Below are 16,619 nucleotides of genomic sequence, written 5' to 3' on the forward strand. Positions count from 1 at the left end.
GCTGCTTGCCACTTATCTTACAGATATCTGCTCTGAGAACTGATGCAAATCTTCTTCATAGAAATGAGCACTAAGAGCACCTTAATGTGCCATTAAGACTGTTTCTTACTTCAGTAAGTAAAGTTTGTGAAGTTTATGTCTATAAATGAAATAACTTTACAGTTTTAGCAGTCTGTATCTTGATTTGTTTTCAGCTGAATAAAAGAATATGGTTTATAAGTGTTTTGAACTGTACAATGGTAAATATGACTTCCTGTATTGTTAGAAACCAGTTTGAACCAGAGTTCAGAACTGGCTGTAACTTCTACCTGAGTTTGCTTAAGCAAATAAGCAGAATGGATGCTTCTGCAAATTGAGGAGGATCTGTGCAAAACATAGAAGAAAGGCAGAGTTCTCCCAGGACAGTGACCCCTGTCCACCACCTTGGAGTATGTTGAGGATTTTTTTTGACCTTCAGGAATGAGTGATTTAACCTGTAATGGTTTTCATTTGCTATGTGTTACAAGTCAGTTCTCATTTGCAAATTGGTTACATAGAAAAGTGGTGAATGATAAAATACTCTGAAATAAAAAGATAATTTTGCTCTTTATTTATGTAGCGTCTTATCTTTATTTTCCCTCAACTTTAGAATGTAAGGAAACTGGAATTGGTAGCTATGGTATCAAGTTTCAGGATTTCACAGCGAAGAATCCCCATTTCTAATGAAAGCTAAAAAATGTCATTTTTACTCCAACAACAATGTCAAGTAACTATTTTAAAAGTGAAAGTTTAAGTCTTAGTTCAAATTTCAAACTGCATGTACATACATTCATACCCCAGAGGCACTTCAGGTTGTTGACTAGAAATTTCTGCAGCAGTTACTACCCTCTTGCTTCATGGGCGCAGTATCCAACAAACACAGGTTCAGCTGCTATGCCACGGCTGTTAAAATGAAGTAGAATGTGTATAATTATAATCAAACACCTGGCTGGTTGTGTAGGCAGGAAGAGAGATACTGGCACTCTAGTTTAATCTTTGTGTAAACAAAACTACTTCCAAGAAATAACAGATGGCCTCTTTAGGGAGTGAAAAAGGGCCCTATTCTACAGTTCATTGTACTTCTGTTACAGTTCTCCGTTTCAATAAGGTGTATGAGGATATTAGACAATAGATTAAAAAGCTTATATTCAGGGTCTAATTGTCTTGATGTTCTGCAAAATCTATTGCTTTTATTGAAAAGTAGTCATAAGAATGTGAAAATAGGAATCAGCTAACATTTATACGCTCCCTACCCCCCCCACCCCCCCAGCCCCAATGTTTCCTTCATATGCAGCTCTGTCATTTTCATGAATTTTTGGGGGAAGCCAGTTTTAGTAAATGAGACTTTTTTCCATCTACACTAATGTAAATTATTCTGTTCTCTTTAAAAAACAAAAAAACCCCTTTAGCTTACGATGGTGCAATAAGATAGTACAAAAAGGTGTGTCAGAGTTAAAGTAGTTGTAGTCAAAATTCTGCTGCTTGAATATTTAAGAACTATACAGTATTGCTACAGTGATTTGTACGATTAGATATACTGGTGTTTAAATTGAACTTAAGAGCTGCAATGGAAGAAACAGTAATGAAATAGCTCAGCTGAACTATTGCTTGCCCCTAAGCAAGACCTACTCTTAGTAAAAGACAGGGTTGTTGTCTAGGCCTCTGGAATATACGCCCACCTTTTTGTTTCCCTTCTCCCATCACCATTTCTCTGCAATTTGGGCTGCTGTATACTACAGGAAGTTGAGTTTAGATCTGAATAGCAGCTACTGCATTCATGGTACTATTTCAATGGCAGCGGCCTTGGACAGGCGGAGCTACTGTTACGCCAGTGACTGTGATCTAGCTGCCAAAAAGTTCTGCCTGCCCATTCCCTCACACTCTGGTACCCAGCTGCAAAGCAAGCCAGAGCTGTTCATCCTACTTGGAATGGCTCCTTAGCCTGCTACAACTGCCACAGTCTGTATATACCATGTATAAAAATGTTAGTAGGGACATAGTTCTTTGCCCATGATCTAAGACTTTACAACAGTCTGACTAATAAAATAAGTCCTTTGAGTTCACACAGTGCTAAGGAAGGCCCATATACATAAGGTGCAACAGAAATGCAGCTCCAAGGACTGCTCTTTCATCAGCAGAAAGGGAATAGTTTCTCTCATGTTTTTCTGGTTCAAAGGCTATATATAAAAGGAATAATTTTCAGGAGCATGTGTCCTTTTATTAAGGTAGTCTGTTTCTAACAGGAATTGTTCGCCATAAAGTTTATACACCAGCAAAGCAGTTTTAGCACCAGAAAGTAGTTTAAGGAAAAAGTGTGCAACAAGTACAAGGAGTAGTCTTTAGTCTGCCTCTGCATTCTGCATCTCTCATGCTAGCACTACCAGAGCAGCTGCATTTATCTGGATCAGCTCCCTACATAGCAATACAAGTGCCAGCATTAAGAAAGAGGATGGAGATGCAGCAATAGTTAACCAGGTCCAGGAATAGCATGGCTTAGTTCACTGTAAAACCCTAATCCTAGAGATACGGCCACTGTGCACTTCGCTATTCTGTTGTATCAGTGTTTTTTCTAAGCCACATCAAGAGATGCACCATCCTGTTAACTGATAGGACCTAAGTTTTTAAAGCCCTTTAATCTTGTTTTTAACATGCATTTATTAACTCTCTTAACGCATCTATTTTTCTCATGACTGAGGGAGGTAACACAATTTACATAGAGCTACTTTCCTATTGCATTTTTTTAAGCCAGCTTGAAATAAACCAAACAAGTCAAAATTTACAAGTCTTTCAGTCACTCTTAACTTGATTAATTAAAGAGCTAGTTTATACTGTAAGCTGAAAGCCAGTGATTTCAACGTGTAATCAGGCTAAGACATCTACAGGAACACGAACAGAGTGCTTGAGTTTTAAGTGCTGACTGTAACTGCCATTGTATATTGTTCTCCAAAAAGCTGATTTGTATGTACCTCAAAATACTTTTTCACAGTGTTGCGTTTTTCAGTGACTCGTCATAAACTTTTGTGGAGCAATTAAATGGCACGTTGCATTCTTGCTGCAGTCCAACTTTGCAGCAGCATTTGGGAAAACCTAAAAGGCTCTCTGACTGTATACTTTTAAAAGTGGAGTCAAACTTGGACTTAAGACCTAGAAATCACTCGTTTCTACAACCGCGAATACACAAAGACAGCACTAGCAATAATTAACCAGTAACTTGTCTAGATGATACTTTCTAGGAAAGAACTGCAGAGAAGACTATGTTATGAACTGACTTTGTTTACAGTAGTCATAAATTAATTAAAGTTTATCAGGGGACTCTTTATCTACTCCTTTCAGTCCCTACACTAAGGCAATACTTGAACAAATAGCTCACTCAAGCTCACCTCTTATGCAGACAGCTCCACCTGATTGGCTGCTGCAGGTCTTTAATTATTATTTATAATAAATAATTAACAACTTCCTTTAAATGTCTACTTTTTCTCCTGTCTGTGCACTCCTCCCGCATACTCTTTAATATCCTTTTTGTCTCAAATCAGTCAATCATGGCAGTGTTTTCTCCTTTAGAGGAAAGGAAGGCATAGATAAATTCTAGTATTTCACTGAAGAAAGTTAATGAGTACTGAAAACGTTAGTTGCAAAACTGTCTGGAGCCCCTGTCTTACTGTATTATCTGTTCTTCCTCTTCTGTGGATACAAAAAACACGTGGAATGACATTTACATAGCCAGATTAGACTCCTAGCTCTCCTCCCTTCATTTCCAGGCCAGCAGTTTAGGCCTGTACTTGAACTCAACTGGTTATAAGGCATGAGAACCAAGCTCTACTATAGCGATAAATCTTACCGGAGCATGCGGCATCGATGATTAGTCAGTCTTTCATAGGCATCCTGTAAGTTGGTCACATTACTGCTGCTCCAGAGTCTTTCCCCTACAGCACTTGCTCGAGGCCTGTAAGGATACACTGAGTTTTAGAGTAGGTATGGTCTATTACCAAGAATGGATTAAAGTTTTTAATAGCAGCTCTTACATATCCGCAAGCATCAATTTTTATAGCTGCTCAGGTTCAGCACAGAGCACTGTTACCACTACCATATAGTCCTGTTGGATTAATTAATGCTCCTTGTAGCTGGCTTTCTAAAATCTAAAGATAAAGCAGTTCGTACCATAATCTTGGTGTGAGGTTAGTTGCATCCACAAATTCCCCCCACAGGCAGGCTTCTCCACCTATTAAAAGCTTTTTCTGTTTTTCAGATCCTGAAGTCAAAGCAGAAAGTTAGAATTTCCATTTGCCCAGAAGATGGGCATATATCAACAATTTCATTTTCCAATACTGAGAGAGGACTGATGTTTGGTTTATCATATAGAATACCTATCCTGAGCACTAACTTAACATTTTGGTAGTCATGTTACTCAATGTGAGAACCACCAGACCATTTGCCCAGAAAACCTGTTTCCCTTCTCTGTCAGAAAGGATTTTACCTTTTATCCATTGAAAGACATTCCTCAGCATTCTGACATTCTTCAGAGATTTCAGTCCTGATTGAAACTGTTCATTCCATCACACACAGAACATTCCTTGAAAAATCTATGAAGTCAGGTGTTCTCCCTGATCAGCTCTGAGAGCTACCTTACACAAAATGAAAGGCCCGGAGAAAGAATAAGATGTTTCTAACAGCTTTAGCCAGCAGGAGAGAATGTCTTTTTCTAGAACAGTCTAATGCTCGCTCTAGAAGCTTGAATATGAATTCAGTGTCTGTCTACCAAACAGTCATTTCGCACAACTCTGCCCCTAACACATGATGCATCTGTCCACCTAGTCCAGCATCCTGTCTCACACAAGCATCAGTGCTACATGCTTGAGGAAGGCAACACTATTCCCTGTGACAAGTGGAAAATTGCAGGTTTTTTTATATGAATTTTTAATGTCAGCTAGAACTCTGGAAAAGTCCTGTGATTACAGCCTATCTGATTACAGTGACTGCATGACCACTGTAAATAGCCTTGTTCTTTCCATTTATGCCTTACTATGAACCAAAGACTTTCATGCACAGAACATGCGTATAAAAAAAAAAAAAGTAACAAACCAGGGAAGTTAAGCGGTTCGACGCTGTAGTATTTCTTCCAGTCTTGCCCATAACTAATGTAGTCTAAATACCAGGGAGCTGCCAGGATTGCAGTGAACCCAGCCGCAGTGACACTGCTCAGTTCATGAGCATAGTTGTTTCCCATCCACACTTGAACTACAGTGTCTGGTTTCAGCTAAAAGGAGGAAAACCAAAACAAAACCCCAAAACATTAACGACAATCCCAATTTCTGTTATCAGGAAAAAGGATGATGGATTTTAAAACTGGGTATTTTGTTTTGAAGAGGAACGCTTTGGAAGTTACCTTTTGGTTTTGGTTCCGCCCCCACCCCCCAGTCTAAAGCTGATTAGCTCTTTGCTGGTTTTAAACAGAGTTCACACTAAAGTGAAGCCTAGGTTATACTACAAACAGTTTCTGCCCTAAGAGGGTTCCTACATGCACCAGTTACCTGACCAGCTCTGAAAAGCTAAGCACCTGGTGTTACTAGACCAGGCCCACAGTTATGCGTGAAAAAAAAAAATAAAAAAATACAGAAACTCACAGAAACTTCCCTACCATTTACTCTGATGCTCTAAAGCGTATTATCTGTGTTCACCTTTAGAAAGCACTTCAGTGCTGGTCTACCTGTTCCACATATTTTACACGTTTAATAAATTATAATTTCAAGGCAAGCCCCACACCCGGGGAGACTTGCTAAAGTCAGCAGACTTGCTTTAACTCTTAAGAGACATAACCGTAACTACTTAGTAGTCTACTACAGCCCCTCACAATATTGTGCTGTTATGCAAGAGTATCTTAACTTACTTTTCCATCTTACCTGTGCTTTGTTATCAAACACTTCTTGCCAGACCACATATCCTTTGTTATAGGAGGAAACAATGTCCAAAATCCTAGAATTTAGAAATAAGATCATGTTTATGAACTTCAATGAGATCAGTAGAGGCACAGTTTTCTACCCTAAGGCACACCAGGCCTTTCCCAGCTCTGCATAGGGGACCAAAAAAACCCTTTTTTTTTTTTTTGCCGATTTTGGCCTTCAGTGCTCTGCCTTGAAGAAGATGTTATTCCATGTATAAGGATATGTACGTGCAGTAACACAAACTGATGTTCAGAACTACCAGCAACTCAGACAGCTACCTAAATCCATGTCTTTTAAGAATAAGAGAAGTAAATGGCTGCAAAAACCTTAGCACTTTTCCTCCCCATCCCGTGTGTTCACATTACAGCAGATACCTAGTTTAAGATACCCAATACACTCAGAGTGTGTGTAGAACTAACCTATGTGTCTTTGTTGCGTCCCACATTTTAAACCTGTGAACTTTGCATTCAGTGTATTAAAATAAAAGAAAGCGGGCAGTCCCCAATACATGGGAATTTTTGAAAACAATATAGGCTAACCCTAAATCAGCTTCAGTATCTGTGCCTCAACACCTCCCTCAGACAGTGGGTGTGAAAAGCTGAGCAAGAATTTAAAAAAAACAACATACTTCTCAATATAGTAAGATTCCAGTCTAGCATAGTCAATTCCAAATCCTTGCTTCTTCATGAACTCTTTCACTTCAGGGTTAGACTTCCTTAAATAATAACAACAAAGCAAGTTAGGAAAAAAAAATAATAATTTTATTTTGTTTTAAACCAGATTTCTGAACGATTTCCATCTATGCACAGCAGACTAGCTGATGCCTTAGGCACACCATAGCCTGGAATCCACAACAGAGTAGAAGCAGCAGGCTAAGATAATTTAGGTATTTTGAAACAGCTTCATCCCAGTTTGAAATAAAGCCAACAGTCCTGGTTCTCTGGTAGAACTACTGGTGTCCCTGTTCTGAAGCAGTCTCTGGCAGGCTGCCTCAAGCTCCTAAGAACTCTGGGGTTCCTGGCTTCTCTGCGACTTTGTGGGAAGGTTGCCAGCAGGTCTGGAAACTGAGCAGCCATAATAACAGGGGATCTGGAGGACTGACGTTAAGAATTTGGGAAAATACCCCAAAAGCAAACCAACACTTTCGTGATAAAGCATTTGTCAGAAATTTTCTTTCTTTTTAAAAATTAAAGCAAGTCCTGAGTGTTCTGATTTGGTGTTTCAAGAGGACACACAAATACCAACTAGATCAATGTGAGTACTCATGCAATTAGATATGCTCCGAATTCTATATTATTAGTTACTCCAGCAGAGAGACTCCAAAATATTCAAAATCCACAACCAGTTGAAAAACTCTATTAAAACATGCCATACTTTTAACACAAGCACACAAGAGTCAGTACTGTAATACTTAATGTTAGCAGATTTTCTGAAAGGCAGTACTCAATGGGAAGAACTGCTCTTCCTTTAACACAAAGCATTTAAATGTTAATTATCTCACATAGTTCTTTTCTACCATACTAGTTCTCCTTCCTGCCAGATTAATTTTCACAAAGAAATCCTTAAGAGTACCTGAACATTTGTGAAACTACTAGACAAAGCAAAATTCTGCACATCACTTGCTTGTTGAAGATCAAGAACGCTCTGCCTGTAAACAGTTACAGAAGTAGGAGTGGAGATCTTTGGCTTAAGCAATGAAAACTGTCTCATGCAACTGAGTTCCATAATTGATGGATTTAGGCAAGTTTAAGAGGCACTAGGAATTTATTCTTTGAACTGTCACCATACCAACAATCGAAGTTCACTTCATCTCCTCCCAAATGAATGTATGCATCTGGAAATACACTGCTGATCTCTTTGTAGAATTTACTCATGAAGTCATAAGTTGTATTCAAAATGGGATTTACAGGTCCAAAGGACCCAGTTGGATGTTCTCCACTGTAACAAGGGGTGAGAAGATCTTTTTGACCTAATAGAAACAATTAATAGAGGATATTCAGTTCCATGTTGGTATGCTAACTTTACCAGCAGGAAGAGGCAGTTACCCATATTAAAAAGGCTAATGTCCATGACTTAAGCGCTCATCTATCTAAGTATAATCAAATAGAGGCAGGATGAAATAAAACAACTTGCCCAAGGTTGAAAAACCCTCTAACTGGAAATCAGGACTCTGACTTTCAGATTTGTGATTTAACAGACACTAATTTATGGAACATGTCACTGTACCTGCAAAACAGCTTCTGGATGACTACTTGAATAAAAAAAGCTTTAGCGAATTTAGGAAGGAAGCCAATTAGAAAGAAGCCAAACATAATGAGTGTGCTCCGGAGGCCTCTTTTCTCTTTTCATTACTCTTTGTTAACACCTAAGTAGGTGGGAGGTATAAGGCTCAAGGTAGATGTCCTGCCTCAGTCTGCTAGGAATTTACGTCTACACAAGAAAAGAAGGCTAGACACACATCAAAATGAAGCATTGGCTCTTGAGGCAGGATACATGAAACAACTTGAGCCAGGATAACAAAACTGGAAAAAGTCATCCTATCTAGGTTGGAGATTCCAAAGTCCAGTTTACTTGGTAAACTGTGGTTGCAGCAGCAGCACCTCAAATAGGGCCCTTGTGGTAGATTGTTTCAACTACTCTCCTTGCATGCCTTAAGACATCTCACCAGTATCTTGAATTTGAATGCAAACAAAGCATAGCTACCCAGATTTGTAAGCAAAGCCAGGACCATGTCCTGTGCATCACATTAAACAAGCTATTATACAAGAAGCTCTCAGGAACGACCTTTGATCCTAATATGAATGTAGGCCACCCCACATATCACCAGGCAAGCCACTGGCTTTTATTAGTGCTTTGTAACAGCAAAGACCACATGATATGAAGGATTCAGAATGATTGTTTAGCAAATTTAGTTATTGCCTTGTTCCTTTCCTCCTTATTTTAAATTAGTGAGAAAGAGCCTGAGGCATCTTCCAACATTATGGCCACATACCCACACGATAAGCTTAAGACTTGCCCCACGGCTAAAGCTATGAAGCACTAGAAAAACCTTTACTATTTCAAGTTTGGCCAAACCATCTTATGTTAACTGCAGTGAAACTGCAGTCAGTGCACCTCAAATTAAGGCACAAGGTTCCCTGGTCCTCGAGTACACGTAAACACTACCACTCTCAGACTCAAGCATTCTCTATCAAGAGAAGTATTATTCTGAAACCCAGAAGATAGAGTGTGAAAAAGCATCCAACTTTGCTGGTTTTTGTACACTCGCAGATTACCACTTTACTAATAGAAACATTAACCACTTTGACAGAACGTTCCCAAAGCAGAGATCTCTACTCTAGAGACAGCAACTCACTATTTCTAGCCACTGCCTTATTACTCTAAACTCAAGAGTACTGGATGGGGGTATAACAACAACATGAAGTCTAAGGCAGACAGAATACATCTGTGCCTTCCCACCCACAGCCAGCACAGGAAGCGTCAGCTTTCTCTGTTCACGTTAGTTCCTCTTAACACGTAAAGGTCACGGCCATCACTGAGTCCGCCCCATGCTTACCTCTTATCAACAGCCTTTCAAAGCACTTTAAAGGCTGCTTTTTAACGAGTTCATTTGCTTGCTACACCCTACTTACCACAATCTTTTAGTAATTAATACTTTCTTGGACATACCTTTTCCCCAAGACTGCGTGTGTCCTGGGGTATCGAACTCGGGGATAACTCTAATGCCTCTTAAGCGGGCATACTCAATCACCAGACGGACGTCAGCAGGAGTATAGACGTGGTTATAGGAGTACGCTCCCTGTAAAGTATTCACACTTAGAAACGCTTTACAAAACATTATACCAGCAGCTCACAAAATTGGAGCTCCTTAGCTCACAGTTACTGAAGAAAACAGAAAAGCTAGTTTCTATTCCATCAGATTTTTGAAAGATACGTTCTTCAATTCTTCTGTACAGCAGCAAGTTAGTTTTCCCCTCCACCTGTGAATCATTAGTTCTGGAACACAGGGCCCTTGTTAAATGATATGCAAGGCTAATCGAAAAAAATCTGTCAAGTCAGAAAGAACGGTATCTTCTTCCAACACCTCTGCTTGTCAATTTGGATACAATACCCAATTTAGCATCAGGGCGTGTTTGTTTTGTGATGCTGAATTTGAGTGTTATTCCACGCCCCACAGCCAACAAATGTGACGAATGACCCAGACTGCTACAGTTTGGTTAAACAGATGCTTGTCAAAGAGTCAAACTACTTAAGAAAAGCGTCATGACTCCTCATGATTAATAGCACCTTAAGCTTCTATTTATCTGGAAACGGTTTCCACAGCTGAGTTACTCAGAAAAGATAATGGTAAACAAGAAGCCTTTCAAAAAGGTGGCTATTGAGACAAAGGCCATCTCCCTCTCTCCAGCTGTCTGTGGAATAGGACAGAACTCCACAGCATTACCAGGAAAAATAATCTGATTGCACCATCCACCATCTACAATTTTTTAATTAAAAAATTCTTCATGACATCTGCTACATAATTTTCAAGAGGATCAGATTCTAGCAAGCATTTTAAAACAGAATTATAAATCTTGTGCTTAGGCTCCATCTACTTAATTATTCATGCTTGATTTGGCTACTACTGTACCAGGACTAAGCAAGAACCTCATGATGGCTTTCATTAATTAGCAAAATCTGCTGTGAATCAGGAAATAGAGACACATTGCACTGTATTTGTTTTAGAAACAAATCTGCCAAGGCAGATATATTCAACCATTAGTAGGCTCTGCATTTTATTTTCATGAAATATATGCCATATTTCCGCTCTCCCACCCTGCTCCAACGATGTTTACTCACCTTGTCACTTAATTCAGGGAAATAAATACTCTGGTAAGGGAATGACTGATCATCTACAATATGCCAGTGGAGAACATTGAACTTGTTAAAAGCCATGGCATCCTGTAACAAATAACGCAATGCAGTCTAGTTAAGCACTTCACTATCACAGAAAACCTTTGCAAAAACAGGCAGTCTTGTCCCAGTATATCCTACCTGTCTAAAGCAACAACTTTAAAAAGAAGAGAAAGAAAAAGTATACTATGTTTCACTGAATCCTAGATGCATACACCAAAACGCACCAGCCTGCTTATACCACTGCTCCATTCTTCTGCCATCTATTTGCACCACTCATGCTACTCTGGCTGGTAGAAGAGGAACTGCTATAAATGCTTATTAACTTCTTCCACTTCAGAACATATCTGGGTAATTCTTTACGCACCACCAGCTATTTCAGCTTACAGAAAAGCCTATACTTTTCTACCTAAATACTTTGGACTCGAAAACTAAACCACATGACAGAGTTTCCTACTATTTAGTACATACCTACTTGCTAGTGACTCCTGAAGAATCCATTTCAAATGCATGCAAAATAAATGCATGCATTTTCCACAAAGAAGATAGTGTTCCCTTACGTCTTCAGTCATTACAGTGTCAATACTTCCCTTTTTTGATCTTGAAGATAACCAAGATGTTAACATACTTATTTTAGAATTATGACTCCAGATGGGACAGCTAGACACATACCCAAGTTATGCTAGTTTGTCAGAGTCACTAGACGCCTTGTGTGCTGTGAGCAGATGGAATAAGTGTTCTCTAGGTTGGACTGAGTAGTTGCAACACAGCTGCTTCCAATCCCTTGCCACAATACAATTATTTCCACTCCTCCCCCTTTCTTTTTTTCACCAAGCTGGTTTTAAAGAAGTGACAAAATCTCTTCAGGAACTCCCACCAAATCCAAAGGAAGGAAGATTTATACCTTGTCCATTCCTCAGAATTATCTCATCTATTTTATTACACAGCAGAAGCTTAATTGCCACACGTCTTCATGCATTTCTATCAAATACCATCCTTCCACATAGAAAATTATAGCTCCTGACCTTTAACTCAGCCACTCCTTCCTCAAGGGCAATGCCCTTCCAGGAAATACAGTACAGCAGCTGAACACAAACAAGAAATGTACTTGAACTGCTGCCTTAAGCATCTAATTACCACATGTCAGTGAAGGGATTACTGATGCTTTTTATTAGGTTAGCCTGGATTCAAGAAGGCACAGAGGTGGGAGGAAAAGCACACTTATTCTCAAACCAGCAAAATGTTATAAAATGTAGCACTGGGAAAGTATTAGAGCCATGTGCATAATTTAAGGAAAGAAAACAGAATAGCAACAGTTAAAGAAACACAAAAATGGTTAGAAATTCAAGTCTCAAAAGTCAAGTCCAACTCTTTGGACATTGTTGTCTCTTTTAGAAAAGACAACAAATACTGATACAATTAACTACTTGAGTCTTTGAAGCACCCTCAGTTGTCAATGTAACACTACACAAACACTTCTTGCAGAACAGGGACTGATCTTAAAGGTAAATACAAGTGGTAAATACCCATGGAGGGGCAAGTTCTGAGCCCAGTTCAAGGATGACGTCAGAAATGAAGACTGGTTTTGCCTGCACTCTTATCCTGCCCATCTTAAGCCTGCTCTGCAAAGTTCTGCAACATGGAAGGCAATTTTCTAACGCTACTTGATCTTGGAAAAGCAAGACAGAGACAAGACAGGAAACTGCATGTTCCTCCATTCAAAGGGTCTTCCATTTCAACCCACCAAATAAACCTTGCTACAAGGATTTCAACAGCAGAAAGGAGTACACAACAGAAAAAAAAACCCACAGCTTTGGTTGCTATGATTGCACAAATTCATCACCTTCCCATCAACATGGGAGCATACAACTATTAGTGTGATTATGTAAGCTTTTCAGAGAAAGTTTTGTTTGGGTTTTTTATTTGTGTGGGCTTTTTCGCTTTGAAGAGACACAGTGAAAGAAATCAGTACCTTCCAATGAACATTTCCATTTTCCCCCCTGCTCTGTACTACTTAATTACTGGCTTGCCCTTAGCAGCCTAAGAAAGGATTACCGAAGCCTGGTTATTGAAAAGACTGGAATTTTCCTGCAACCACTGGCACTGAAGCCAGGACTTCCAAGGTCTCCCCTGCACTGCTTGGTGACAAGTCAGATGTCTCAAAACATGCTTCCAAGAAATATGTGAGCTGGTTTAGGCAACAGAAAATACAAAAAGCCCAAGGTACCACAAATCCCAGCCTCCTTTACAGATTCACTGTGTCTGCCCACTCAATTCCTCTCCAGTGTACGTTCTGACCTTCACTTAGCAAAGGTCGCTCTGTCCTTTCAGAATTCAGCCAGAGGAGATGGGTTCTCCTTTCACACCAGTTCCAGTTGCTACGTACTTCAAGGGGCAAAATGCTACAACAAAAAGCCTTCATTATTAATGATACAGAACTGCGCACTTACCAAGTTTGTAAGAATAGATTTCAATGGTAAGTAATGCCTTGAAGTGTCTAATAAGATTCCTCTATGAGCAAATCTTGGGAAGTCGTCGATTTCAGATTCATTGACAAGAAACTATGAGAATGAGATTTAAAAATTAGAGTTCTCATTTTATATTCATCATTTCAAACAGGAAATACTTACTTTTCAGTTTGTTAGCAGCTTTCTGATGATAGTTTTCTGAAAAAGTACTTAATGGAACTAGTAGATATGCTGTTTTTAAAAAAACACCTAATAAAGAATGTGGTTGTCTGTTATCAGGACTGTGTTTTTAGTTAATAGCTATGCTTACACTTCCATAGTCATCTTCATGAACCAACTGGCTGAAGGTTTCCAAACCTGGAGAAAAAAAAAAAAAAAAAAATCAAAAAAATGGATCTGGAGTACAACTCAGTACTTGTCCTTAAAGTTTTAGTTAAAAACAGGACCACACCTATTTACAGGTGTTCACGTAGCTAGAAACAATACCTTGTACTAAAGAGAAACTCAGCTACAGTTTCCTTAATTGCTCCAGCACCATAGTTAATGAAGTTCTAAAGAGAGAACCATTCAAGCTCTGCATTATACACAATTACTGAATATTAGCAGTTCAGCTCAGCTGTACCAAATTAATCCTTGAATAGTACGGAAGTTACTTAAGTATGGTAGAAATTTCTGGTGCTGTCATGCATCCATTCCTGTAATTTCTGGAACTGGTGAAGTTTCTAATTTAGCGTGAAAAATCTGCTAATTTAGACTAACATTCCAGTAAGAACAGCAAACTGAAACTTCAGTATTATGGTCTTTTTGGTGATGTGTCCTGCATGTTCGGTTATTAGGTGCAGTCAGAGAATTATTTGTTATTCACACTGTAGATCAGAGAGCTTTTTTAGCACCTAGGATTTGGTTGGTTTGACTGATTTCTGGCACAGCAAGGGTGCACTTCTGGTGTGCCACTGGATCTGAGATGCTGAGCATCCGAACCAAGGGTCTGACCAACACATATCTGGGTATCCTTCTGGCCTCTATGCTCAAGCTTACTTCTCAGGAAGGACTGAATGAGGGCAAGGCTCAGAGGTCATCTGGTTCTTAGTCTGGCATGGATTTTGCACAAGTCCAGACCAAACAGTCCTACAGGAAAAGTATCAGCTTACCTCTTAAAGCACCCCATACCTCATCTGCTTTCAGTATAGCCACAGGCTCAGTTACAGTTAAATGATCTAAAGAAAAGAAAAAAAAAAGTTATTCCTCAAGAAGTATGGAATGACAGGACAATGCTAACAGGCATTAAAAAGATTCTTCAAGTGCCACATCTTCTGTTGTTTTTTTAAATTCTAACCAATGCTGGTTTTAATGGTGACACTGTGCTGCTCTTTCTCATTTATGTATTCCTGAAATAATGCAAGCTACGAGTCAGACAGCAGTTAGATGATAAAACAAATATGGTGTTTAATAATGGCAATGTTAAATATTGCACATAGGCCAGAATTCCAGCTAAGTTTAACCCAACTGATTTAAAACATATCAGTTGATAGTTCTGCATTTAAGACATAGGTGATAAGGGTTGGGTAACTAAGCCAGATCTAACCGCAGAAGTTTACTTCTCCTTTTGCCTTCCTTTTCTATAGATTATGCTTACATATTTTTTTAGAGATATAGCAAGTAATATTGTTAAGTGCTTACTATAATGGTGTAATTACAAAGGAAAAATAAAAAACCAGACCCCACCATCTAATCAGCGTGTGTACATAGGCAGTGAGATGAAGTAAGGTAAAAACAATGGTATCTGAAGGTATCTATAACAACCATCCCTTAAGTTTGAGTACTGAAGCGCAGTACAAAGTACTGGAAAAAAAAAGTTTAAATAATTTTGGTTTTCCATCTAAGGTGATTCAGTATATTTTAGCGATGAAGCAAATATCTTCTACATATGTTAATTTTTTAAAATATAACATACACATATATGTATAAAAACACATTATATCTATAGAGCTATAAATTTGCATTATTATTTGAATATTAAAGCAATAATAAACTGACTGGAGTTGCACATTTGAAGCAGGAAAGAGAAAATCAGCGGGGTAAGTTGCTGTATAATGATTTATCGGATCTGCCTCAGCATGAAAGAACAGCTGGTTATAAGTTATACAGTTCAAACATTTGTTTAAACTACAAAGAAAAGCCACTCAGTGACATGATCTGACAGACTCCCTGACAGAAAAGCAGAACCAGCTTTAGTTAAAATCTGAAGTTCACAAATCAGTTCAAAGTTCAACTAGTAGAAAAGCAGTAGAATAACTTCACTGTGGCAGAAGAATTCTAAAGCATTAGCAATTTTGCTGCTATATCTTATTTGCGTTGAAATGCATTATAAACTTGCACACAAGAATTCCACCACTTGGCTACAGGTACCAAGAAGACCGAGTAAACTTAAAATGAGTACATTTCATCACAAATCAGGGAATTAATCCTGCTGCAGGTGTATGATTTAAGACTGAAAGGATCTTTTTTCTAAGGATCTTTATCCTGCATACCAAACAACTAAGTACCTGTCATTTGTTTTAGTGGCCAGCCCAGCCCAAACCACGACACTAGTATAGAATATTATCTCAAGAGAGAACTAGATGAATTGAATATGTTGAATTCTCTGCTAACCTACCCAGACAAAAAGCAATACTATCGACTTATCCTTATTTCTGTTAAGAAACTTCTCTGGTCATTTGGACTTGATTTTAGAGTACTTTTCCACACTGGACTTCAGTTGTAGAACTAAAGCATAGCAGAACAAAACCAATATAACCATCATGTTTTTAAATCCTCTCTTGGATCTGCCGATAGAAAGTGGATTTATAATACTGCAAGACAAATAACAGGAAGTTCAAGGAACACTTTCTGGTTTTCCAGCAAAACCAGAAATACCACGTACATAAGCCAGTGTAGGTAGCTTCAATTCAAATGTAGTTATTTCTCAGGAGAGCGGATGAATAAGCAAAGCCAGCCTGCATGCAATACCCTGGACTGAAAGAAAGGACGATCTCTTGACTAAGCACAGACCTCACCACACATAACTGGGTACAGCACAGCGTAATACCTCTGAGCTTTAATGACAGTTACTAGAAAGGATGGCAGCAGGCAGATCAGCTGAATGCTAGCTAAACTGCAGAAGTCACAGGCTGCACTTCTAACCACCTTCATGATTCACTGTGGGCTGAGATTTCCTGCAGCACTAAGAGCAAGAATTATCTTCGGGCTGCCCCTGTTGTGAAACGCTCTCGAGCGCCTCAGCGAGCCTGGGATTTCCAGC

At 39.0% G+C, this 16,619-nt stretch overlaps 1 protein-coding gene across 1 annotated transcript; it reads right to left on the minus strand.

Moving 5' to 3' along the window:
* Positions 1-739: 739 nt before the first annotated feature.
* HEXB (hexosaminidase B (beta polypeptide)) lies at positions 740-14,529 on the minus strand. The gene is made up of 12 exons (XM_009884259.1): positions 14,470-14,529; positions 13,629-13,675; positions 13,301-13,411; positions 10,797-10,898; positions 9,627-9,756; positions 7,746-7,926; positions 6,586-6,672; positions 5,916-5,988; positions 5,098-5,272; positions 4,177-4,267; positions 3,857-3,961; positions 740-921 (listed from the first exon to the last, which is right to left on the minus strand). Exons 4-12 carry the CDS (start codon positions 10,890-10,892, stop codon positions 861-863), a joined length of 999 nt encoding a protein of 332 aa, XP_009882561.1. The 5' UTR covers positions 10,893-10,898; positions 13,301-13,411; positions 13,629-13,675; positions 14,470-14,529; the 3' UTR covers positions 740-860.
* Positions 14,530-16,619: the final 2,090 nt, after the last annotated feature.

This window comes from Charadrius vociferus, unplaced genomic scaffold, assembly GCF_000708025.1.
Source record: "Charadrius vociferus isolate BGI_N301 unplaced genomic scaffold, ASM70802v2 scaffold183, whole genome shotgun sequence".
Classification (NCBI taxonomy): Eukaryota; Metazoa; Chordata; class Aves; order Charadriiformes; family Charadriidae; genus Charadrius; species Charadrius vociferus.

Coding starts and splice junctions, on each gene's coding strand:
- HEXB (XM_009884259.1), bottom strand. CDS start 10,892: ATGGCTTTTAACAAGTTCAATGTTCTCCACTGGCATATTGTAGATGAT. Junction 5,989..6,585: donor GAATCTTACTATATTGAGAA/GTATGTTGTTTT, acceptor TCTAAATTCTAG/GATTTTGGACATTGTTTCCT. Junction 922..3,856: donor CATCGATGCCGCATGCTCCG/GTAAGATTTATC, acceptor TCATTTTAACAG/CCGTGGCATAGCAGCTGAAC.